Source organism: Oryzias melastigma, linkage group LG16, assembly GCF_002922805.2.
Source record: "Oryzias melastigma strain HK-1 linkage group LG16, ASM292280v2, whole genome shotgun sequence".
Lineage (NCBI taxonomy): Eukaryota > Metazoa > Chordata > Actinopteri > Beloniformes > Adrianichthyidae > Oryzias > Oryzias melastigma.
Genome location: NC_050527.1, coordinates 7399510 through 7426016, shown reverse-complemented (window position 1 = coordinate 7426016; position 26507 = coordinate 7399510). Strand labels below are relative to the sequence as shown.

The following is a 26507-nucleotide window of genomic DNA, read 5'->3' as shown; positions in this document are numbered from 1 at the left end:
CTTTATTTGGGTGGGGGGAAAGTTGTATTAACCAATTATTTAAAACCAAATAATGTGAATATTTCTGTTGTTTTTTATTCTTCTTTTCATTTCTGCTTAATGCGCTTTGATTATTCAAATCCAACGGATCCACAAGGAGCATCAATATCCCCTCATCTCAATAGGATGCTTCAGTCTTGTTTGAACTCTGAGCTCCAATCAGCTCCTCTGCGAAAATAAACAACCGGATTCAGAACCACGACGACTGCACGCGCTCACTGATCGTTGTAAGGTGGTTCTGATCATTTTCTCGAAATGTTTTATTATCCAGCGGTTTTAAAGCGACACTCAGGAAGTTTTTCAACGATTTGGTGAGTTTAAAAAAATAAATCGACCCGGACATCTTTTTACAGCGACCTCGATGGGTTTTCGAGTGACCGATTAGCCAATCAGAGACGCAAACTCATCAATTCAAACTTTTTTGGAACACTTAATTTTTTTTTTAGTCGATGACGTAAATCTATATTAAACTTATATTTCAATTAATTAAAGTATGCTAAAGTTTCCTAAAACCGCGCAAACGAGTAAAATCTTGCTAGCTAAATGCAGATGCAGGTGCATCGGTTAAAAGGCCGGAGCGGAAACAAAACAAAGTTTTTGAAGTTCTGTTAGAAAAACAAAACCGCTTTGAAGATCAAAAAGATCACAAACCAAAACACTTTCTTAAAAAAAATGTTCCTTAATTTTAAAATTATTTTGAACCTGAAATAATATTTATCAACCGGAATTTTTAAATCTAGAGCGAAAATACACATATTTAGAAATCGCATGATTTAAAAGCGTTCTCTATTTCCGCGCTTTGGATCGTATTTTGTATTTATTTTATTTGATTAAATAAAGTAGGGCTGCTATTAACCCGAATCCTTTCGATGTGTTAAATTTACAATTCAGTTGAATATTTAAAAAAAAATCAATTAGTTATTGCTGTATAACAAATTATGTTTATTCACGAGAAAATAATTTTCTATAATTAATGATTTTTAACTTTTTATAAACCATATTTGAACTCCACGCCTAAATTTGCGTAGAAACGAGCGTGGAGATGTTGATTGAATGAATCCGATCCAGCAGATGTCAAACATCTGCCAAGAATGATTCCAGGAACGGCCAGCAGAGGGCAGTGTGGAGGCGTCAGCGTTAACGTGAAGATAAATAATTATAAATTCTGAAACAAAATTAGAATATCCGAATCATGACTTTTGAACGTCCTCTACAGAAACTTATTTTATAATTTAAAATACTTTTTGTATTTTTCTTTAATAAGTCAATTATCTGTGAAAAAGGAAAAACTAATTACTCTTTTTTTCACTAAATGCACTCTAGCATGTAAAGCGCTCTACAAGGTTTTTGCAGGTTTATATTTGCTTTTTGTGTTGACTAATGTAATAAAATATGGTAAAAGAGGCTGTGTTGTCGTCATCCTGTTTGCACATTTCAGGCTGGTTGCCACAAAAGGTATAAAAGTTCCTCGACGGGATTTCCTCAGAGTAAATGTAATAAGCACCTGGTAGGTATCGTCTATCAGTAGATTTCAATGGATTTTAAATTCTGTGTTGTTAAAAAAATGGTGTCGTCCTGCAGCGATGACATCATGAACTATATACTGGAGCGGGTCCCCCCTCCAGAACCGGGCCTGCCGAAGCCCCGCTTCTCGCTCTACCTGTCCTCACAGCTCCAGTATGGCGTGGTGGTGGTTTACCACCGCCAGTGTGCCATTCTTCTTGGTAAGCAAACATCACAGAGAAGCACACACACATGTTCACTGCTCTTCAGATGAGACCCTTTTCCTCTGTTCAGAGGAACTTCAGCTCATTGTCACCCAGCTCCTGAAGCAAAGAGACACCAAGAAAATCGACATGGAGGACCACAGCAGGTGAGTTGGTTCTTTAAGAATACCACCTGTTGTTTTTGTTGCTTAGTCTCTTTCACTTCGACCAGACTGCCTAGGCTCCTGCCAGATGCCCTGTCTCTAATGGAGGAGGCTGAAGGAGCTCTGGATCCTTTGTTTGGAGTGATGCACCTTCAGGACCCCATGCCCAGCCCCAGCGCCATAATACAGGTGGAAAAACGACTGGATCTACTTTATGAGTAAAACATGTAAATAACTCGGTAAAGAAAAGAAAAATGAAAAAAAAATAACAGAAACTGAGTTTAATTAAAGCCGGGAGTGGCGTTGAATTATCTGCAGTCTCTACCCGGCCTCGCCACCGCCGCCCACCTTTGACCCGACCTCATGCATACTATGTTGAAAATTCAGTTTCGCCAGGTCCTAGTTGTGTGTGCATATTATGTGGCGGGGGTCAAATTTTCTCTCCAAGGTGCAGAAATATTTACAATAACAATATGGTCTTTAGAGTCAGTGACTGCTGCAGCCCATCATAAGAATCACCTCCTTTGTTTTGTAGATGACTCGGGAATTCCTGAGAAAAGCTTCACCGGAGCCTCCAGAGGACTGGAGTTCCTCTGCTTCAGAGCTGAGAGGAGGTACTGTAGATATGCGGAGATGTGGATTCACTCCAGAGAGAATTCAAAGTATCTCGATTGCTAAAAACATAATCCATGTGTTTATCTATTTATTAATTTAATATAAATAAAACAAAAAGTCATATTTATTTGATTCAATGCGCTCAGAATGGTTTTTCAAGTGTTTATTCACCTCAATGTAATAATTATTACTTCAATAATGCATAAATAGATGCACAGATCTCATAAATACTAGAGAATCAACAACAGATTTGATGTGAAAACACTCGTCTAAAGTTTTTCTGGCCTTTTTAGTGCTTCAACTTGTTGAACCTTAATGGAAAATTAGACCCGAAAGCTTTCTGCGTTGACAGCGGGGTAATTTTTTGCATTATTTCTAACTGTGTTTATTGGATAAAAAGATCTGGAGTTGATTTTTGAAGTGAAGCATTTGGAAGCTGTTCAGTGCGCTCTCAAAGCAAGCAGCATCACTTGGGAGATAACCAAATAATTCAGCCTAAACAGAGACAGAAACTCCACCTGTAACATCCTCTCTGAGCCGAGGTCTCTTCATTAGGATCTTTATTGAACAAAATGGCAGTCAAACAAACAAACAAACAAACAAGCTAACGGCCTGATAGATGCAGCTGCTGCTGTGCTTTTCTGCAGGGTAAACAGAAAGCACAACAGCAAAAACAGTCCATTAAAAATAAAGCTCTATGCAGACGACTGAATGCTCTGAAGGTCGCACAAATTAAATGATAAGAAGACAAAACAAACAGGTTAATGTTTATTTACTTTTTTATTTGATGACACAAAATTACCAGAACATCTATAATCTGGATTGATTATTTATGTGTTTATTATTTAGGACTTTTAATTTGAAATAATTCCCTTTCTGTACAGAGAGTAAAGAAACTGACCTAGGAGGGCTGTCATATCACAGACTCGGCTTATTTCTTTACATTCAGCTGACTTCCCCCATAAATTTTATCCATCCATCTTAACCCACTGAATTCCTTTCGGGGTCGTGCCGCCCACTGTTGGCTAAAAGGCAGGAAACACCCTGGATAGATCGCCTGTTTGTCACAGGGCTACACACACCTAAAGACAATTTAGAGCCGGGGTGTCAAACTCATTTTGCCTCAGCTTGTCTGATCTCAAGTGGGTCGAACCAGTAACATAACAGCAAAATAACCCATGGTCAACGTTTTATCTGTAGCTTTGTTTTTTTTTTTTTCTTTTTCTCAGTTGATTAAACAAAATGGCTCAACCAACCAAGTAGCCTAATCATTTATTATAGCACATTCATTCCCTTCCCAGAGGCCAATGGATTTCAAATAAAATTCCTTTTACTAAAAAAAAAAAAAAAAAAAGTTTTACTCTATTTTATACAGACTGAATATTTTACATCTGACATTGAAGTTATCCCTATAGTGAACTCAACAGGGCGCTTTGGGAAAAAAAATAAACACTCTGCCTAAAATATAAATGTGCAATTCGATGAAAAATTAACTAAATTAAACCTGCAAACATTTGTGAACATAAGAATTTGTAGTTAACCTCCCTTTCTATCCTGAAACTGCACGGTTTGGTCTTCATCGTGTTTATTTCTTGATCTCCTGTTTTGCCGTCTTGTTTTTCATTTGCTCCCCCTAGTGGCAGAATTGTGCACTGCAGTCATTTCTTTAAAGAAGCATAACTTGCTACAGGAATGGGCTAGAAACTTCCTGTTTTTTTTTTTTTTTTTTGAACATTCTTATATTTTTTCTTTTCATGACTGGACTGGATTAAACTATATGTTTGATACCCCTGATTTAGAGACTCCAATCAACCTGTGCATCAGCGGTCAGCCTCTGCATTCTCCTAAATAAATAGGGGGTTGATTGAGTGGATTTTACCAGTTTACCTGCTTTGTTGTCTGTTTGTGCTGAGGTTGGTTGTGTAGCTGCTGAAGAAGCAGCCGGTTCCTAACGCTGTCTGGTTGGGTCTCCACAGCCCTAACCGTATCCCCAGAAAGCATCACTCTGAGAGAAGCCGAGCCGGTCACCATCCCCGCCGTGGAGGTACCGCCGCCCAGCCGAGCAGGCAGAAAAGCTCCGATATTTAGTCTTCACTGACGACGTCTCTCCTCTGCTAGTTTGAGGGCGAGGACCTTATTGATCACCTCCCAGACACTATTCATCTCCTCCTGGCAGAAACAGGTCACTTTCTGGAAGGTGTGTTGTCAACCAAACTGATTCTTGTTTCCTGCAGAATTTTTTAAAAAGTTGTAAAGAAGTTGATTCTTACTTTTGATCAGAAGAGGCGCCCAGAGAAGACGGGATCCCAGAAGAGCCGGAGCTTCTCCGGGAAGGAAAAGAGCAGGAGAAAGACCGGACGAAGGAGCTCACAGCATCCACCACAGAGTAAATATTCACTCTCGTGCACGAGGAACTCTTCATCCCACCACCTGGGCCGACTGTCCCTCCACTGTCAGACTGCAGAAGACCACTACCTCCAGTGACGACGCTATGCTGTCACTCCAAGAGGAGCCAGGTACTCCTGCAGAAATCCCACCGCCTCTCACAGACCAGATGACCCCGCCCTCAGGGCCCGGACTCCCGTCGCCCCCCTCTGCTGCAAAGGAACGAGAAGATCGCCTCGTGAGTCTCACCTCAGAGGAGCAGCAGGGCTTTGATTTCATCTGTGCATCTCTAGTAGTTTTTGGACCGTTTTAGACTCAAAGTCTAAACTTTAAAAAAAGTGGAGATGAGTTTCAGAAGGGAACAAATAATTATGAGAAAACTAAAGGAATTCAATGAAGACGTTTACTCTGGATGCAGATTGGGTTCCGATTTTGTTCTGTCGCTCCACCAGGGTGACCCTGCAGAGGTGGGGGTGAAGAGGAAGAGGAGGAGGAGGCAGCTGGTTTTTTTTGACCCAGAGACGCAGCTTTCCCAGGAGGAGCAGCAGGAGCGCATCGGCGACCCCCTAGTGGAGACGAGACCTCCACTTCTACTGTCGCCTCCCTCTCGCCAGACCCTCCCCGCCGCCGAGCTCTTCAACAACCCCTGCAACAGTCAGTGACACGCCTCCATTTCCTCCGAGTTGAGCGACGTTTCTAAACGTTTTCAAGCACAAACCAATTTTTTTTGTTCTTCCAGCCTTGCCCTGTGAGGTGGAGTTTCCATGGCGACGGGCTGCCGTGATAACACCTCTGTCAGGGTCGGACCTGCAGGTCGGCGAGCGAGGCCCGGAGTCCACAGACTCGGAGAGGGAGAGAGAGGCTGAGCCGATGCAGGCGGAAGACGGGGAGGAGAGGGTGGAAGCGAGCCCCAGAGAGGTGATGGGTCTTTGACTCACCGTTTCGGAGAGTCTGTGACGGGACACGACTCCTCACACCTGTGTTTCAATGCAGATCGCCAGAGAAATGCCGGAGCCAGAAATGATGGAAATTACAGGTAAAATGGAGAAAAAACTAATATTATAAATATATATATATATATATTCATAAAGCCTCAATAAAAATGACTTGGTTTAATAATTCAGTTAGAAAAATAGACCTCAATGAGCCATTTCTGTTTTTTTTCCTAACTTAAAATGATTAAAACAGACAGGAAATGAAAAGCCAAAATGTAAAAGCCCAGAAAATTTCAATAATACTTAAATCCAATTAAAAAATGAATATTAATGGAGAAACATTGAGCTACAGAAAGTAAAAACACAGACACTTCAGAAGAACCAGATTTGCAGTAATTGGTGCATTAATGGCACTAACTGCACAACCGTGATCCCTCATCAAAAATGTTCAAATGAGTCCAATCTGCTTTGAGGAAAGCACAAGGAGCTCTAAAACCTCAACCCTACAATTTGATTTTTATCCTCTCAGGTTTTCTGCCTCTCCTCTTCTCTCTTGGAGTCACCTGATCTCCAAAAGAATCAATTTCCGGTCATCTGAAACATCAATACTTTGAATCTGTCAGGAACTTGTAGTCTCTGACCGTTGACATAAATAGAGATGGACAAAGCAAAGCTGTGATGTCACCAGTAGAAAATGCCTCACCTCAGGTTCCAACAAAATCAAGTAAATTCAGTCGCCAGGATTGGTACTGAGTCATCATTTCTATGGCAACCACCCTCTCTAATCAGGAATGATTAGAGAGGCTAATGGATTTACTTCGTTCAAGTTATTTTACAGAAGCAGAAAGTCTCTCATAAAATATAAACAATAACTAATTGCTAAACTAAACAGACTAAATTAAACTGTTATCCCTGTCCTTAGACCCTCCCTCCCAATAAGGAAAAACTCCCAAAAAATCAGATTTAGGAAAAAAAGAAGAAACCTTCGGGATGCCCACATGAGGGAGAGATCGTATCCCAAGACGGACAGGCGAGTTACCAGGACTGTTAAAGAAGAATTAGCTTATCTAACTCTACAATTACATGTTTAAATAGAGTAGCAGATGGGCTTCATCCTGGGGGACACCTGGGGATGCGAGACGTGCCAGAGGCGAGGTCCACTGCCAAGAACAGACGAGCTACCTGGAATTTCTCCCACTCCAAGACGTGAAGCAAGCCAGGGACGAGAACAGGAGCACCAACGGTCCTCCTGGAAACTGAAATCTCTCCCATTCTCCCCGGAGAGGAGAGGAGTGGAAAAGAAGGAACAACATATGAATCACACTGCACCATCAGAGACATGCAGAACCAATTGAGAAATAAATAATAAAGAAAAGAGGAGAGGAGATGAAAATAGTGACAGAACCCCAGTGCACCATACTTTCCCCAGCTTCTAACTTCTAGCAACTTTCAATAGTAATATTTAGAGAATCTACATATTTTAGCATATCAAGAAGTATGTAAATTAGAATCATTTCCCCAAACTTAATTACAGTATGTTAATTATTTTCTGATTACTAGCTAGTCTGGCAATAAACCTGTCCAAAGAGGAATGTTTTAAGCCTATCTTTGAACGCAGACACTGTGCTGGCCTCTCTGACATGAGCTGGGAGCTTGGTCCATAATATAGGGGCTTCGTGGCAGAACCTTCTACCTCCAACTGTACTTTTAGAAGTTCTAGGAACTACAAGAAGTCCTGCATTTTATGAGCGAAGTGTTCTGATTGGTTGATAAGGGACTATGACATCCTTACTATAGCTCAGAGTTTGCCCAAAAAACTTCAAAAAAGCTAAAAAACTAACTTAAATCAGAATTAGACCAAAAAACCTCAGTAGTTGCCAATATTGCCCCAAAAAAGCTAGTATATTGTTACATTTTTAGCTTAACTTTGAATTCGAAAAACCAGACACTAAATGTATTCACTACTCACTATATAGTGCGTTCACCATGTTGTAGTTCTGTCAGAATGTACAATTCTAAAAATACAGAGCCCTAGAAATTTCCTATAAGTCTCTGTGAAAAACTAGTGTGCACTGATGCTCACTACATCAGAGAATATAGACCACAATGCATTGTGTTTGAACAATTTTGCCCAAAAACAGTGTTTAAATGTAATTTTTTTAATAAACCATCTACATTTTAATCATTGGACACAGTGGAGTCACAAATAGACATCGTAAAATCTTAGATCTTCACTTAGTGAAATAGGTGACATTATATCCACTGTTTAGAAGAAAAGAAAGTAGTAAACATAGTGTCAGAATTGTTTTTAAAATACAGGGCACTAGATAGTTTTTTAGTAGTTAAGGGTTAGGGTGGTAATTTGGGTTTAACCTTAAATAGGCTGAGAGCAATTAACTGAAATGAAGACATCTGTGGATCATGATGAACCTGGAAACCGTCAGTTATTCAGAGCTTCTGTCCATTTCATGCTCAGGACACGTCCTTCAAACTACAGAACTCTTTTCTTGTCACAACTCACCTTTGGTGACAGTTTAAGGCTGAAGAAACTTCTGCAGGTGTTTTAGAGAAATCAGATCGGTATCCTAGTGAGCCCCTTGTGAGATCCTCGGGTTTTGCTTTTCATTTGCTGTAGGTTATAATCCTGAAATCCATCTATGTGTGCTGAATTTAACAAATAAATGAATCGTTTTTTGCATATGCGTCTATGTTTGCAGATCAAGAAACTTTCCCGCTGGAGGTGTCAGAGCCAGCGGAGGTGTCTCGAGAGATCTCCCCCATTCCCTCAGATAAAGAAAGGTGCAAACAAGGACAAAGCAAACGTGAGAAACTATTTCAGTTAAGCCGAGTTTAAAGACACGCTTTTGTGTTTGCAGTTCCACCGTCTCCAGGTCGGCCTCGCTCCTGCAGGACATCCCAGAGGTGATGGACGAGCTGAGTGACAGAGAAGAGCCTCTTGGGTAATCACAGTCAGCAGATAAGAAATGGGTTTTCATTTGGACCGTGGCGTTGACGTGTCCCCGTGCGTTTGTGCGCAGGTCGCTGCCTGCAGTGGAAGAAGAGCCTGTACTTTTTCAGTCTCTTTTACCGGCTGACGTGGACCGCAGGGTCGTCAGCGGCGTCTTCCAAAGGCTGCTGGGTAAGTGTGATTTATCCTCCAGGACGTCCCATCGTTCACGCTGAAAGCATGTTTATGCTTTGCTGTCACCGCCTCTCATTTCTGTACAGTTCTTTAGAAAGGACTGACTGTTTTTCTCAAAGCACTGAAGTCAAAAATACCAAACGGCATCGCGGTCGCACACCGCTCTCGCGCGGTTTGACTTTGACATTTAGAGCCCTGTGATTCAGGGGGAGAGAAACGTTCCAGACCCTGTCAAGCTTCACAGTTTTATGACTCCACCTAAGAAAAAAAGAGATAAAAATGTCACACTGACAAATCCTCTGGCTTTGAAAAAGATGATGACGATTATCCTTCAGGTTTGAAATCCGGTGACTTCATTTAAGGTTGAATCCAAAGACGCTGAACTTCGACATCACCCAATAAATTCTATAGTGGGACGGCAGACTTTGACTAGAGTTTACTCCGCCCATCTGGGGCAGGACAAAAGTTCTGTTTGACACGTTGGACATCCCATCTGCTGGTATAGTAAACACAGTTTTCTGGGGTTACAAAATTAAATATGGTGTTCCTCAGGGTTCCATTCTGGGCCCCTAGCTTTTTAACATTTACATGCTTCCCCTGTCAATAGAAGCCACAACATCAGCGTTCCTATCTATGCTGATGATACCAATCCCATCATAGCTATGTCTCCTGATGACACAAAGCCAATAGGAGCATTTTTTAACTGAATTTTAGATGTAAAATCATGGATAGTGAATCATTTTTCGCAGCTCAACTAGGAAAAAAATTTATCTTTTCGTTACTGGCCCTAAAGCCAAGAGAGAGAAACAGTTTTTGAAACTAAGCAAATTCTCAATTTTCAATTTTTATATTAATGTGCTTTCTTTTTTATTATTATTTTACTTTAATTATAAATTCAAACAAACAGATGTACTTTAAATATAAATAATGAAATTATTGTTTATTTTGCTATAGAGGACTTCTAGTTACCATTTGTATTAAAAGTGCTACATAAATAAAGATTGATTGGTTGAAAATATAACATGCCCCAAAAAACACAGCAAAAAATTAATAAAAAATAATACATTATAAACGTCCAAAAAAAGGTCTGGAAACCAGAAAATATACAGATTTATTTTAGCGTGATAATCCTGATCCTGTAGATGATTGTGTGTTTTTGTCTAAAAGTTCCCGTGTTTGTTTGCAGAGAACCTGTCAGCCAGGAGAATCCAGGTGGAGCAGAACCAGCCTTACGGAGACATCTTCATATTTCCTGGATCCAGCTTCCAGGAGCTTCAGTCGTCTCTGTAACCGTTCCAGAGTCACATCATCAAACTCCCATGTCCGTTCTGGACTCATGACACTCCGACAGCCTGTTTGTGGATGAATTTGTTAAGTCAGGTTTATATGACTAAGAAACAGGAATTAATAAAGACGTTTTTTACGTGGTTACCTCAAGGATTTTAGCTTTTGCATCTCGTTCATGTGAGCAAAAACCCTTTTTCCAAGTTTTTATTGTTCGATTTGGGACATTTTAGATGAGCTCTGTTCCTGTCTTTCTGCACTGATGTTGTGTTCTTTTATAAAACAAACTTTGATTAAATAAAACCAAAAGTTGTCCTCGAGTTGTGTTTCCTGTGAAGTGAAAACCAGAGGAGCACAGGTGGAGCAGAAGCCGAGTGAAGGTTTTCAGGAGGTGCCGGGAGGAGAGGCAGTGAGTCGACTGAAACCAAATCTGCCTCCTGCAGCTCACACATCTTGATTCTCCTCTCGGGACTTTCTCATGGGGGTTGTGACCAGAGTTTATTATTAGCACCTCTCAGCTCGCGCTCTCTCGTCGGCTCATTTCTATCCGTCTCTGAGTTTGGATCCATTTCTGCTCCCTTTTCCTTCAACACGGAAGTTTCACTTTAATTCTGAGTTTTGCTGGGTTTAGTGGAGCTGCTGTTAAAAGTGTCTCACTGCTGCACTTTAGACTTCTGCTGAAAAGGACACAGCTGGGACTTTTGATACTTCTCTTTCCTTCTTCACACCATTAATTCGATCATCTCACATCTTCAGCCTCTCATCTTCTTTGCTGCTTTAAAGCAACATCCGTCCATGAAGCTGTTCTGCACACCAGCTTTCCCACAGCAGGTCTGCTTTTCCTAAAAATGGGAAAGAAGGAGCTGCTTTCTCTGCTGAAGGGTTTTCTGGACTGTATTTGCCTCTGTCTGTCTGTGAGTAACACTTATTTCTGCTTTCCTGCATCCGCTTGCTTTACTTTAAGTTAAGGATACATTTATATTTATTTTAAGACATTTTTAGTTCCAGGCCTGATGTGTTTATCTGGGTCAGAGTCCATTTTTTTCAGTGTATTTAGTGTCAAGCGCTCAACATCTCATTTACTTCCCATGCTGAGCTTCTGATATTAATAACAGTGGATGGAAATAGAGCCCCTCTTTCAAAGAAGCCAGAAATCTGTTATTGACCTCCTTTAGAGCGGGCTCGGGTCGCCCGCATCCTCAACCCATCCGCTGACATTTGAGGAATAAAACCAGGAATTCCTATTTTTAAACATTTAAAAATATTACCAAAATATTTCAACGAAGTTTAATGTCAGGATGAAGTGTGATTTGTAACTCTTGTCCTGGGGCAGCCAATAAAAGAGCAATAAACATGTGATATTGATAGTTTTTGGTCAAAATAAAAGTTATAAAAAACTTGGAAAAATATATATTTTTGTCAGATCTTCAAAACTAAAACAGAAAACTTTAAGTAGATTGGTTGTAAATGCTTTTAATTTCTTAACAAAGTGACATTAAAGAAATCAACTGATTATCATCAATAACAACTTTATTTATTCATCAATTACAGCTTCTGGTTTGAACATTTGTTTTTAAAAGAAGTATTTTAAAAAGAATCTTGCAAGAAATTTACTTTTATGGTTACAAAGATGATCTTCATTGGTTTGACCTTGATGGTGTCGAAAACAATGAAAAAACTGTTTCTGACTAGTTTTACAAAAACGGTTATATGTGCCTGTAAAAGATCAGACTAAATCTGTTTGGAAATTTTTAGTTTTGCTAAATTGAATAAATTTTTTTTGGTGTCAGTCACAGTATGTATTTGGTGCTGGTCATGACTGTTTTATAGTGATGATTGTTTCAATATTAAAGCACGGTGGTGGTAATATAATGGTGTAGAGTGAGCTGAGTTGAAAAAACCTGAACTCATTGGAAGACAGTAAAGCACAGCAGATCTCAGAGTGAAATATTCCGGTTCAGTAATAGTTTTATTTTTTTAAACCCTTAAGAACTATTGCTGGGTGATTTTCACTTGAGCCTAAGTGTTTAAATGATGTTCAATATGTTGATTTTTTGTGTCATGGGAACCTATAAAGTCTCACATGTCCCATGAATGGGTGAACCAAAGGCAAAGTCTCCAGAATCATTTTTTTTGTTTTGTTTTTAGGAATTTTTTGTTCTCAAATTCTTAATTTTTTAGTGATTTTCAAGCATGATTTTAGAATCTTCCTATGTTCTTATTTCCCATTTTGTTACATAAGCCACAATTTAAAATGATATAAAACAACTCTGATTTATCATGTGTTGTCCTATTTTGATCTATTTTTTATGACAAATACTTTTTATTAGTTATATTATATTAGCTAAAAATTACCCATCAAAAGTGATGGTGAAACTTTTTATAGCAAAAGTATTCTAGGGTTAAAGAATTTTCTTTTTTTGGCAATTCAGTTCATATTCGTCTGTTTTCTCCTGTTTTTTGAGGCACAAATTGACAGATTTCTGATGAAAAAAAAAAAAGAAAAAATGGTACTTAATTTCTGTTTCTGAAATAATTTATATTAAAGATTAAAATGAAGATATATTGTTGGGGGTAGGATTAAAAAAAGTTTTTAAACTTCTTCCTACTCCATTTCGAACTACACAATTGAAGTGTAATATCTTTTATTTATAATTTATATAAAATTTTGTTTTCTTGTTTTGCTTTTTTTACCATGTAATCTGTATGTTTGAAATAAAGGACTAACTACAACTAACTAACTACTACAAATGAGTAAAAATGCCAGATTGTCCGACGTTTTCTGTCCACAGCGCAGCAGCAGTGAGTCTCTGAGCAGAGACGAGTGGGACGCTGAAAGTGGTCACCTGATCTACAGAAGCGGGGATGTCCTGGACGACAGATGTGGGTTTTGGGAAATGAGCTTCACATAGAACTCCATTCTATTTGATATCATTCTTTCTTTTTTTAACAGATGAGATAATCAACACTTTGGGTGAGGGGACCTTTGGGAAAGTGGTGCAGTGTTTGGACCACAGCAGGTAAGTGTGTCTTAAAAGTAGATTTAGAATGATTTTTTTTTTAACACAGTATGTGAACTTACAGAGGAGGAAGTCAGATTGCACTGAAGATCATAAAGAACCACGAAAAATACAGAAACGCAGCCAAACTGGAAATCAATGTGTTGGAGAAAATCAGTGAGAAAGATCCACTCCACAAAAAGTAAGTCTTCTCTCATTTTGCTCACTCATTTTCTTTTAAATAGTATTTTTTAATACAATAAACTCATGTTCTCTTTTCTGTATTCTCTCCCAACCAGCCACTGCGTACAGATGCTGGAATGGTTCAACTACAACGGCCACATCTGCATCTCCTTTCAGCTGCTGTCTCTCAGCACTTTTGACTTCTTGAAATCAAACAACTTCCTGCCTTACCCACTTCAGCAAATACGGCACATGGCAAGCCAGATCTGCCACGCTGTGAGCTGTGAGTGCAGAACCGCCCGACTGAAACAACCGGATCAGTGTCAGGGGCGACATGAATAGACCTTCAAAATGTACAGATGGAAGAAGAACAGGATTAAAAATCAAATGTAGCACAAAAAACACTTCATATTGTTTGGTTTTGAGTAAATTATATTAGTCAGTGTGAAGCTCTTTAAAATTTCAGCTGTTTTGGGGTTTAAGCATCTTAAATAACTTGTTTTGTATAAGAAAAATGCATGAAAAACTATTGAATGCAGGCTGCTACTTTAGTATTATTGAAAAAAATAAAATATAAATTCTTACCATTAAAAATGAATCACTTTTACAGGTAAAAAGATTTGAAAAAAGATAAATATTTGTAAATGCATCACATATATTTGCAGCTCATCTCTTTATTTCTATCTTCAGTTTATTTGACAGGAAACATGTACGGGAGCATTAATCAAAGAGAAGTGCTAATTTCCATCTGCAGTCCCCAAGATAGAAATTAAGAGTTGGCATAAAACAATGTAATGCAATTACATACAATTTACAATTATTTTATCCTAAAAACGATAGAAATACTACATATTTAATAATGTTAATGTGTTTTTATTTTGTTATAATTATTGTTTCAGTTCAATGGCTATTTTATTACATTTTTGCATTATTTTAAGTGTGTTTGCAGTTTATTCCACTCAGTTACAGCCCTGGTGTCAGTCAGATTTTATTGTGACCATGGGAACCGACTGAGTGATTCAGATTTGCTGCAGGCTGCAAAGAGTTAACAGATGCGCTTGCCTCAAAGCAGGGCCATTCAATTTTAGAAAAATAAATCCAAACAACTACACAAAAAAATAAAAATAATAAAAAAATAAAAATCTGGTACATGTGTTCATAAAATGTTACAAAGCCGAGTTCAGAGTATCAGTATTGAACGGTGTCTCGTTTTGTGGTGTACATCTGACTTCGATTACACCTACTGAGGTGTAATCAAGTGGGTGTAATTGCAGCGACTTTATCAGCAGCAGCATTTCCTCTGGCAGCTGGAATGTGCACAGATGGAGACACAGCAGAAAAGCTGCACTGCAGGGAACAATTGAAGTCACTTAAAATTTGGCAGCACGCACAAGGATGATGAATATCTACAGCAGCAGAAATGCACTATCTAGGACATTAGAGCTGAAACAAAGCTAACTGTAGATTTATTGTATTTGATGTCTAAATGTTTATTGTAGGTTGCAAACTGAGGGAGAGAAGAGAAAATCACCAGAAGAGGATCTTGGTTCCTGACAAACGTTCTTTCTTCCCCCTCTTTTATCCTATCTGCAGTTCTCCATGACAACAAGCTAACTCACACCGACCTGAAGCCCGAGAACATCCTGTTTGTCAACTCCGGCTACTCCCTGGTATACAACGCAGAGAAGGTCAGAAATAGCTGCAGGCGCCGAGCCTTTAGGCCAAAAGGAAATTGCCTGATAGCGCGTATGCAGGGATTAATGATGAGCGGACTACCTGAGATTGCTTTGTGCCTGTCCATTTACATGCAAATTGTCTCTGCAGAACAGGAAGACACACAAAGTTTTCTCAGTCTGAGGTCACAAATTTATCCTACAAAGAAACTCCAGGCTCTGTTTGGGATTTTCTTTTTTTCAAAGTATTGTTTCTACATTTGTTGATTTTGGGATGTTTCAAACATGTGTTATGTGATGGAAAAACAAATATTTTAATTCCAATTTCATCAAATGATGTAATTTATATTAATTCCAGAAATTTTTATTTATTTAATATATACAGAAATTATAATCTCTCCTCTTTTTGATCTAAAACATTTCTTTTCATCTGATTTACTGAAGGTACTTGCATTTTAAATTATTCATAAATTTTAAGCCATTTTAAAAAATCATGATTTTTTTTCTATCAAAATACATGTTTTATTAGCAAATTTTAAAAAATGCCAAACAAAATACTATTTTTGGGTTTTACTAAAGGGTGTGCAGCAACCAGCTGAACTAAACCAATTAAAAACAAACTTACGAAACAGATTCATAAGCAAAAGAATTCATATTTGAAAAGTTCCAACTTACTGATTTCTGCATTTTATGGTTGGAGCGTCAGTAATCTAATCAAAATGAGGATCCCGTCACATCAGCCTGTGAATGTTACCATGTGTCTGCTTCTTTTTATGCAGAAGTGCAATGAAAAGAGAATCAATGACACTACAGTGAGGCTGATCGACTTTGGCACCGCCACCTTTGACTATGAACACCACTCGGTTGTCGTCTCGACGCGTCACTATCGGGCGCCGGAGGTCATACTGGGTGAGAGAAGTTGGTATAGATCATTGACTGTGGATTAATTGGACATATCCATATCCAAATAGGAAGTACCTGCTGGAAGGACAAAATCTCATAGACTTCTATTGAGTCATTTTATTTGTCAGGATAACCATTGTTGATCTGATACTAATCCGAATTTTTTTTAAGATATTTTTTTCTTTTCACAAGTTGTTCAAGTTATAAACTGACCAATGTGGTGCCCGCTGGACCCACCTCCAGATTTTCGCGGGCCACTTTCAGTAGAAGTAGTGTGCACTTCAAATAAGCTCATTCATGATTGGCGACAGTGGTTCCTCTAAAAACGTGGCTCAGACCCAATCGGACCAATCACTGTCGACGGGTTACTAACGGCAGCAGACAATCAGGAAGTGAAGGAGAAGGCTCTGGGAACCCCTTGATATGTCCAGTGATTCTACAGTCAATGGTTTAGATTGGGGTCTGAACTTGAGGCTCTGGAGCCGCATGTGGTTTTAAAAATTTTCATTTTGAAAAGTAATTGTAAAGTAAAAAGTAAGTAAACTTAAAAAGAGTAAACTAACTCGAACTTTATTATTGAACAAATTCAAGGATTAAAAGTTCACCTTATGGTTAAAAAAACAGTAAAAGTCCCTTAATCCGCTCTGATTTAATTCTAGTTAGATAGATTGACACATTTCTACCAGAAATGGCCCACAATGAGTAAAATAAACATTTTTTAGACATCAGATGTCCTACTGCTACATTTGCTGCATTGAGATGATCTTATGTGAACATGGTGTCTTTTATTTTGAAAGGAAGTCATGTCAAAAATGAGTTAATGTTTAGAAAAAAGGCTATTTTCTCTTTATGTTTATGCTTTATTGATGCAAACATCAATTTTATTGATATGCATCATAAAATTACCAGTAAAATAAATGCAAACTGTGTTTTATTTGTCTCAAAGGTGAAGTATTAAAGACTTTATGGATCCTACTGGTTTCATTTGAATGAGAAATAACCCATGTGGCTCTTTAGATGTCGAAGGTTGCAAACCCAAGTTACAAGAAATCGTTCTACATTAATAAGAAAAACCCTCCTCTTTGTGCCTCAGAGTTGGGCTGGAGTCACCCCTGTGATGTGTGGAGTTTGGGCTGCATCCTCTTCGAGTACTACGAAGGCGTCACCCTGTTCCAGGTCCCGTCTGGCGTGTTCAAGCCGAGCTCTGCTTCAGTGTTGTTGTCCTCAACGCTCATTCTTCTTTCCGCTGACAGACTCATGACAATAAGGAGCATCTGGCCATGATGGAGAGAACACGCGGGCCAATTCCTCAAAGAATGATCCAGAGCAGCAGGTATCCTCTCTCTCCACCTTGTTTCCACAGCACACGCAGAAGCTGCTCATCAGTTTCTCTCTCTTTAGAAAGCAAAAGTACTTCCGTTCTGGTCATCTGGACTGGAATGAGAGCTCCAAAGCTGGACGCTTTGTTAAGTCCAAGTGCAAACCACTGAGGGTAGGCAGGTGCAACCATTAAAGCATATGTTATACATATTTTTACTGTGAACCAAAGATTTCTCTTTTGCATTTCCAGAAGTACTTATTATCCCATGGAAGGGAGCATCACCATTTGTTTGATCTCATGGAGAGGATGCTGGAGTACGAGCCTTTAAAACGCATTTCTCTTCCTTCTGCTCTGGAGCATCCCTTCTTCCTGAATCACTCAGGAAAGCCTCAGGTGTGGAGGAACAGCTGGAACACCAGCAGATGACCTTTTGGGATAACATTCGGAAGTTTACCACAACGTGTCTTGGATAAGGAGGACTCATAAGCCAGCATGGGAATTCTGTGATGGTGCTTTAATGGCAGTTTGAGGTGAACTACACCAACAAAAAAGGAAAAAACTGTTCTGAATGTCTGAAAATAATAAACAAATAAAAATTCAGTTAATTTTTTTAGTTTTCTGAAAACATTTAGTCCAAATTAGAGGAGATACATGTTCTTAGTATGTTTGAATTATTTTATGAACCTACGTTTCATGCTGCGTTGTGTGTCTTAATCTTTTTTTTACAGTTTGAATGTATGAAAATAACACTACAAAGATTTAAACTGTGATCATGCTAATCGTTGTAATTCAATACTACCTATTTGAAAGTTTGATCCAAACTAAGTGGAGCAGGATGTAAAAACTCAGGGACTGTTGTTTTTGGTGTGGAATCTACGGTGGCCCTTAAGTCCAAATCACATCACTGGACACAAAAACATTTTAAAGAAAACAACATAAATTTAAAAAGTGAAATAAATCATTAAAATATATTTATATATATATTTTGGAAACCAAAACAAAATTCCCAAAATGGCTGTGATTTGAACTTCAAGGCCACCGTAGGAAATCTCAACCTCGACAGAAAACTGTTTGATGAGTGCAAAAGTCTTAACACTAAATATGCAAACAGGTGCCTTATATACGTATTTTTGTAATCAGTTTTTGCATCAAATGTGATTTTTGGTCATTTAATAAATTCACTTTATCAAACCTCACGTTCAGGGTTTTTCCTCGAAGCATCTTCCAAGTCAGTTTCATGAAGCACGCGCTAACTCGCGGGCCTTCCTGCTTTGTCGTGTTGATGGAGTGCAGCTCAGAGGAGGGCGAGGTCACAAGGCTGAACGGCGGAACACTTTCCAGTTTCTGCAGCCTTGGCCGAGCGACAAAAGCAGCATTGAAACAGGTGTTTGTGCGGAGAACGGGGTTGAAACTTTGTGAAAACATAGTAAATCACTTCATTTTCTTTAACGCAAACTAACAAAAAATATTTTACGAAATGCAATAAATTCTACATCAATAAACTTTATTTAACTGTAAATCGTTTCAAAATATCGTTAGACTAAATTTGCATAGAGTGAAATATAAAAAAAGCAAGAAAGTGTGTTTCAACTTTTTAAAAAATATTTGGGCCAAATTTAGATTATGATAATCCACATTTTTTTCACACAATTTTCTCAACTGAGGATCTTTTTATTTGTATTTTGTCTTTAAAAAAATATATACTATGTAGTGTGTGTTTGTGTTCTTCCTTTGTGTAGTTTTATGATAGATGGCACACAGCTTGTAGGCGCATTACCGCCACCTACTGGTGTGGAGTGTGGGTCACAATGGATTCAGTACTCAACATATTAATGTAATTCTTTACTGGTACAATTTCCTAATAATTTTTGTCTTAATTAAGAATGAAAATGATGGACTTAAAACCTCAGACATTACTTAAATATCTTTAAATTCCCAATTTCTTCTTTTTTGTGATCTTATTGTCCTTTTCATTCGCTAAAGTCTGAAAGATTTCATCCATCGATGTCACACCTGGTTTCTGTTAACGAGCACAGCTGCTTCTGATTAGCTAATTATTTCAGTGTGTTTAAGCCAATACTTTCTGTTCATGATTTTGAAAAGCAGTAAACAAACAAACGTTAAAAAGGAAATAAAAGACGTAATTATGCAAATATACTCAGATAAATATACTATGATAATAAACAGGGTGAATCTACAGTAGTTGGGAACCAAAACCTGGTAAAATATTTGGAATTAAAGCAGAACAGAATCCAAATAAGGCAAACACAGAACAAACTATAAAGCAACCCAATGAAAGCTAAACCAAATACACAGTTTGTGCACTGGAACCATATTTTTTATAGTTTTATTGTATTAAAGTCTGTTCTGAGCAGAAAACTGATGCAGACTTTGACAGATTGATCTATCAGAGACGTCCTCCTGCAATAAACACTGAACATAAAAAAGAAGAAAGGTAAAACCATAAACTGTACATATCTATGAAGGCAGAATATGTATTTATCTCAATATATATATATATGTTGTTTCATGTATTTTTCTTTGAACTTGACTGGATTTGTGTTTGACAGCCCAGTAATCATCAAAGAAACAGTGAGAGCAGAAAAAAGCCAAAGGATTCAAAGTTTTCCTGTTTGGGTTTTTCAGTGCAACACACTAACATGCAACGCAAATGTATTTAATGTTTATGCTAGTAGCTATGCACAATGGAAATCCAGAACTTTTACTCAGCAAGTTCCAAACATCCGTAAGATCACTATAGTGGATTTTCTTGTCAGCACAAGAGACTTTCAGTTCTGAACCCCCATCAGGCTTGAAAACCCCATCTCTGACCACTGCAGCTGAGTAATGTGAGCTTGCACTTGCATGACTCATACCATGGGGTTGCTAATCCTTTGACACAGTTACAGAGCATGGACACATCTCCCCTCTGGGGACGAAAAGTAAATCTCTCTTAAGTCAGTGGTGAAACTTTAGTGTTGAGATGCTTCAGCGTTTGGATCTGGAAGATGATAGTTGTTATGAGCAGATATAACAGTCAGCAGATATAAATGTACGTTTGTGTCCTTGAAGGATGGGAAACACCGCTCTGTGTGAGAGATGGAGAAGCGAGGGGTAGCGCTCTGGAGCCACTTAAAGGATTCTCAGGTGGATCAGCCTCCAACACGTGACCGACACACACTGACACACACACGCACTCATGCATGAAGAGGCATCCAGCCGACAAATGAACAGGAGCTTCATGTGACACTTTTACCCTGTGACTCTCACAAATGGCCCAAAAATGACAGTTTTTAGGAATTTAACTTGAAACAAAAATAAAATGAAAGACAAACAAATATATAAATACTTACACATATATCCATGTACACATTAAATATTTCAGTTATAAATACACTTATAATAGCTTATATATACAGTACATGTTAAAGAGTTTAATTAATTGGTTGAAAAGTTGCGGGAGAAAGCAAACTTATATTATACCCCCGCTTTTATTCTTTGCTTAATTTTTCCTCAATTATATTTTAAACTATTATTATTATCCAGTTTTTAACTTCTTATCTGTTATTTATAATTTAGCATCATAGGTGCAGATGATTTAAAAATCCCTAAGTATTAACAAAATCAAATGGCAAAGGTGAAGCAGTGTTTTACGTATTTTAAGTTGGATTTAGAAAACTTTTTCTACTTTTTCTCTTTAAATTACCATCTTTTTTTGGCAAAATGCCAATATTTTCCATCAGTAAATTAAATAGCGTTCTGGTCCAAAACCAAATGGATGTGAGCAGCAGAAGACTGTTGATTACAGAAAGTTCATGAGCTCTCAGCATCAATTAGGGTGTTTGAGTCATAAAACACTCACAGTAAAGGTGTGTATCTTTCCCTCTCGCACGATTCGATACACATCTCGATACATCGTCCACGAATCAATACAGAAAAGGTTTAACTAACTAACTAAAGTCCGATTCTTTTATCCAAAATGCTAAAATCTGGATATTTCCTATTGATATGGCTCTTAAAACTATAAATAATAATGCTTGGCATTTGACAGAGAAATGTATTCAGGTATTGGAAGACGCGAGTTTATAATTGTGTTTTTGTTTGGATCACATGTACATAAAAAGACAGGGACGGTATAAACAGAATCCAAACTATAAATTGATTATTTACTTCTTGATTGATTTCATATCTTTTAACCAACATAATCCTGTTTGTGGTTTTTAAATGATACTACAGCTGCTGGATCATTTTCTTTTATATCCCTAACACACAGAGATACTTGAGATATAGTGAAAAAGCTTTCCAATGACATACTAGTTTTATATAGAGAGTTATTTAATGCAACTAGTATAAAACATTCCAAGAAAAGGACTTTAGACATTTTGTTTTAAACTTCAAAGGTTGTTCTCTGCACAATACATGTTTAATACTCATATCAAAGGATCGCTACAGTACCGTCCAAACGTACAAGAGTCTGGCAGTACAAATTTAACAGATTTGAAGGATTTGATCTTCAAATCTTTATTTTTATTTCATGGTGAAATGAAATTTGTAACTCTGGTTCCAAGTCAGCCAGTCACGTAACAATACAAATATCAATGTGATTTATTGATTGTTCATTTCAGATATGGAGAGCATATACTAATAAAACATTTAAAAATGCAAATATATAAGATTATAGCCCTTTAGGCTAATTTCCATCTTTAGTCCCATAGAAAACGTTGATGGTCTCAAGTTTATTCAGTACAGAAAGGATAACAGAAGTCAGACAACAGCAGAAACAACAGATGGAGGTGTCAACAGAAGACCCAACAGCAAAATCATAAAACACAGAAGCAACAAGTAAGAAAAAAGTAGAAAAAAAAAATAAGTAAACATAAAAAGTGGAGTAAAATACAATTCCATGGCAGTAGAAGTGTCTTCTGTGAGAATGTTCTTCAGACCCCTATCCATCCCATAAATCAGAATTATGAGGGATGATTTGATGATCTGATGTTATGATCTGTGCAGCTTTAGTGTGTCCAAAGGAGGACCATGAAGGACATCCTGCTTTACTGTCTTTTTATACTTCTTGGTTTCCTTTTAGAGACACAAAAATACTCTGGCCAGAAATCCATTAAAAAATTTTAACTAATTAATTATAAACCTGGAAAAAATATTAATTACGACAATTTTTTTTTTAGTTACATGATTTGCTAACCATTTAATATCTGCAAATAATCACAATCTGAAATCTGTACATTTAGAACGTTAATTTTTAATACTAATAAATGTAGGGAAAAGATAAGCAGTAACTCCAGACTTATAGAAATACATTTATCATCTTATTTTAGGCCATCAGGACCTTGATGTTGACAATGAACATATGTAAAAATGTGAAAGAATCAAGAACTTTTTTTCTGTTTTGTTGGGTACAAACTGCTCTGCGTCATGAAGACTTTGATATATTTGAAGAGTTCCTCGGTTCATCTTTCTCTCTCCAAAGCTGCTATTAATCCTGAGGTGTTTGTTTATTTTGGCGCCTCTCCCTGTCTGTCTTTTGGCAAACATACAGCAGACCGACTACAATCTGATTATTTTTTAATTTGAAGATACTTGTAAGAATGAGCCGAAAAATGAGCAGAGCTGTGATCATATTACTCAACAGGACACCGGCCAGTGCCTTTAAATCTCCACCGCAGACACGTGAGTCATCAGGTGCATTCCCTGCAACAGCTAATGAGATTCCCTCCCTTAAATCCTTTAATCTGTATTGAAGAGCAGGGGGGTGTGAGTCTGAAGGAATGAGTGGAGGAAGCAGAACCTGAAACTAGAAACTAATTCTGTTTTAGCCTGGACTCACAGGTGCAGAACATCGTCTGGAGTTTCTTTTTTTATTGCTATGGTTGACTTTTATTTGGCGTAAGGCTTTGGGATTGTCCAAAGGGGGTGCTGAAGGCCGCCTGGCTGCATTCTTCATCGGGATTTGGAGCTAGTGGTCCAGCTGTGATCATCTGCATGGGTGAGAAAACTGTAGATGTGGTTATGAATGCATCAGCATAAATCAGTCGAGGAAGTAAGATTTGCTCTTGTAGGTTCACGTTTTTTTTTTAGTTCATCCTATTCTAGATAAAAAAAACAGAAAATGTTCCTCTTAATGTAATGTATGAATTTGTGTCAGAGCCTTGTCTGACTGCTCTCCTTGTCCTTGGCAGGTCTGGAACAGAGTAGTTACTGTGCGAGGTGACACAACACAACATGTGTGAAGGAGAAAGCTTTTATATTTATACTCACTGGTTGCCAAAAAAGTAGAGGTGTGTTTTTTTCTTCCTTCAAAATCTGCTCTTCGCCATGGAGTCTGTGGTGAAAAAGTCACTGAGGAAACCCATCAGGACGCTGACCAGCTGCGTGACAGGGGCAGAGGACCGCCGTTTATGTCCTAAACGCAGGAGGAGACAGAGCAGAGGTGGAGGAGGCCGTGGAGGTTGTAACAGGTTGAGGAAGACATGTTACTCTGGACAACCCAAAGATCCATCAAGCACTCGCTCCTACCAGGCAGATCTGGACAAAGAGAGGCAAGTGGTAGAAAAATCCTCCAGAACTCAAAGGCTGATGAGGAAAGTCAGTCATGTGATTGTGCTTTGATGACAGAAAACAACGGGAGGCAATGATCGCCCAGAAGAATGCTGAGAGAGCAGCCATGAGGTCTCACTTCAGGAGGAAATATCAGCTGCCAGAGGTTTGTGAATCACAGTCAGCATTTTGATTTATCTTTCTGAGGCCCTGCAGGGGATTGGTGACCCATCCCGGTTCCACCCTGGCTTCAAAAACAGTGGTTAGCATAGGCTCCAGCAACACCATAACCAGAAAGGGGTGAAACTGGATTGGAAAATGGATGGATGGATGGAAAGCTCTGAGAAGTGTTATTTTATTTTAGAGAAAAATAATTGACTGTACATGAGAATTGGAGTGAGTGGCTCCTTCCTCTGTGAGTTCCAATAAGGAAGTACTGCTGAGTCCAAGAAGCCAAAATCCCATAGACTTCCATTGAGAAATAAACAGCTATTACTGAGTCATTACATTTGTCAGAATAAACATTCTTGCTCCGATACTTTTTTAAAAATCACATTCTTGCCAATCCTCATTTTTTCATTATAATTTTTTTATCTTTGGTTATTCAAGTTATAAACTGACCAGATAAAACAATAAGTTGCTGGAAGGGGCCTGTCCACACACACTCAAATGTTACAAACATGTATTTTGGATCCAAAAATCTTCACTCGCCAACATGTACACAATACAACAATAGTAAACACTCACACCCTGATGCACACAAACTAACACCTGTAAAGCATTTCATTCTGTCACAAGAAGAGCCTCCACCCCGACCCTGGACACAAGCTGGGGTCCACCAAGGGAGACCAGCCCCATGCTCCAGGAGAGAGCAATCCAGCCCATTATCAAGTAGTAGAGGTGTGGACTTCCAACATGCTCACTCCTAATTAGCAAGAGCGGTTGCCATAGAAACAATAACTCAGACCAACTGGGACCAATCGGTGCTTACTGATGTCATCTGGCTCCGACACGGTGATGTCCACATCATGAAAAAATAGTGACTTAAATAACTTTGTTTGGTTGGAGCTGGAAGTAAGTCAATGTCTCACTCACTCAGTCCAGTTCTCTTATACAGTCAATATAACTTTAATGGTTTATAAAACATCCACTTTTTTTCTACTTTTAATCAAAATGAGAAATCCACTTAAACTTTAGATGTGATCCTTTTTTTCATTCTCATTTCAGAGTCCCAAGGATAGAAACCACCTGAGGTCTGCTGGGGGGAAAGTGTCGCTCCCCAAAGAGCTGTCGAAGATGATTCATCCTGAAACCAAATCCAAGGACGACGGCTTCAACCTTCTGAGCGCCTTCCAAGGCCTCAGCTTCAGCACCGCGGCGCTCACGCAGAGCAAACACAGCAAAGCCCCCACGCCAACACACGGCGAGTCCTGCAGAGTCATGTGATCAGCGCCACATGTGTGACCATTAAAAATGTTTCCTGGTTGACTGGAACATTTAGGCATTCCTATTATGTTTTTACAGCCTTTTAAGATTTTGACATTCTTTATGTACTGTCATGTTTTTAACTATAAATGTATTTTTAGATCTGAGTTATCAGAAAAAAAGCCTTGGTGTTCCAGCCTAAAATCAGTCAGACGTGACAAAAGTACAAATTAATGAGCTTCACACACTGAAGAAAAAAAATCTATTATCAAATAAAAGCTGGATTTTTCACTTTGAGTGAAAACATTAGACTGAAAAGAACAGGAAGTCCTACAGATGATGATGTAGTTCTCCGTTTTGCTCATTTTTCTCTGTCGTGGAAAGCAATTTTTTTGGTATTTTAGGTAAGTTAACATTCATTCGAGATTAAGGAACATGTGCATGAACTAAATCAAAGTCTTTGGAGGTGGTGTCACCTGCTTGGAATGAGCTCAGACATAGATGAGTAAACCCAAAGCATCTTTTCAGGTGGAGGAGGGCAATCAAAGCCCCCATCAATGGATTTGAGGGTGAAAATAGGATTGTGATTGGCTGAGAAGTGAATGGATTGATTGATGACGGCATGAGGTAGATTTTCATTACAGTAATTGTGCACAACACGATCAACTTTGTAATTTCAACACATGTGAATACAGTTTTTTGCAACTACATATTGAATCAAGTTGACCTTCTTTTCATAATTCACAGTTATGTGTTTATTACAGTATTGTTGTGTAGATTCTTTTGACACAAGCCAGACCTACTCTTTAACACATGCTGTGTCATCTCCTGTAATTCCATTTGAATGCAATCTTTTATTTTGTAACAGTTTAAAAGATCAGCTGTTCTCTGTAAAACAGCTGAACAGATCAATGTTGATAATTTGTTAATTTAGCTCATTTGAGTTCATCAAACTTGGTTGTATTTTAGCCAAATTTTACATCATTACGTCTGATTATACTACAGTTAGCTGTACTGATGGCTTCATCGAGCCAAACTTAAGGTTTTACGGTTTCTGTTACACTTTTTATAAACAAGCAATTTCAATATTTGTTGGTTAAAAACTCTCTGATTTAAGTTTCAGTGAATAAAAAAATGAATTTATTTTTAACCTTGTTGGACTGTGTCTTATTCTGCGAGTG

The 26507-nt window shown here is 38.3% G+C and overlaps 3 protein-coding genes across 4 annotated transcripts; all 3 read left to right on the top strand.

Annotated features, from left to right (window-relative positions):
* The first annotated feature begins 39 nt into the window (after nucleotides 1–39).
* On the top strand, nucleotides 40–10590 carry LOC112143499 (meiotic recombination protein REC8 homolog). Of its 2 annotated transcripts, none has more exons than XM_024267533.2 (17): nucleotides 40–350; nucleotides 1478–1546; nucleotides 1621–1763; nucleotides 1837–1912; nucleotides 1978–2098; nucleotides 2445–2523; nucleotides 4501–4568; nucleotides 4643–4721; nucleotides 4808–4910; nucleotides 4982–5147; nucleotides 5362–5563; nucleotides 5649–5827; nucleotides 5903–5945; nucleotides 8562–8643; nucleotides 8721–8804; nucleotides 8883–8983; nucleotides 10173–10590. In XM_024267533.2, exons 1-17 carry the CDS (start codon nucleotides 295–297, stop codon nucleotides 10274–10276), a joined length of 1755 nt encoding a protein of 584 aa, XP_024123301.1. In that variant the 5' UTR covers nucleotides 40–294; the 3' UTR covers nucleotides 10277–10590. The 2 variants fall into 2 exon arrangements, with proteins under 2 accessions (XP_024123301.1, XP_024123300.1); XM_024267532.2 differs by having other exon boundaries at nucleotides 4805–4910.
* Nucleotides 10591–10633: 43 nt separating this feature from the next.
* LOC112143500 (dual specificity protein kinase CLK2) lies at nucleotides 10634–18316 on the top strand. The gene is made up of 11 exons (XM_024267534.2): nucleotides 10634–11184; nucleotides 13063–13153; nucleotides 13224–13290; nucleotides 13355–13471; nucleotides 13569–13735; nucleotides 15046–15140; nucleotides 15905–16034; nucleotides 17122–17204; nucleotides 17282–17361; nucleotides 17430–17520; nucleotides 17599–18316. The coding sequence occupies exons 1-11, from the start codon at nucleotides 11119–11121 to the stop codon at nucleotides 17773–17775; spliced, it is 1164 nt and encodes a 387-aa protein (XP_024123302.1). The 5' UTR covers nucleotides 10634–11118; the 3' UTR covers nucleotides 17776–18316.
* A 5351-nt stretch (nucleotides 18317–23667) lies between these two features.
* Nucleotides 23668–26424, top strand: si:ch211-81a5.8 (uncharacterized protein LOC560648 homolog). Its single transcript, XM_024267122.2, has 3 exons — nucleotides 23668–23903; nucleotides 23980–24067; nucleotides 25129–26424. The coding sequence occupies exons 1-3, from the start codon at nucleotides 23680–23682 to the stop codon at nucleotides 25345–25347; spliced, it is 531 nt and encodes a 176-aa protein (XP_024122890.1). The 5' UTR covers nucleotides 23668–23679; the 3' UTR covers nucleotides 25348–26424.
* The last annotated feature ends 83 nt before the right edge of the window (nucleotides 26425–26507 follow it).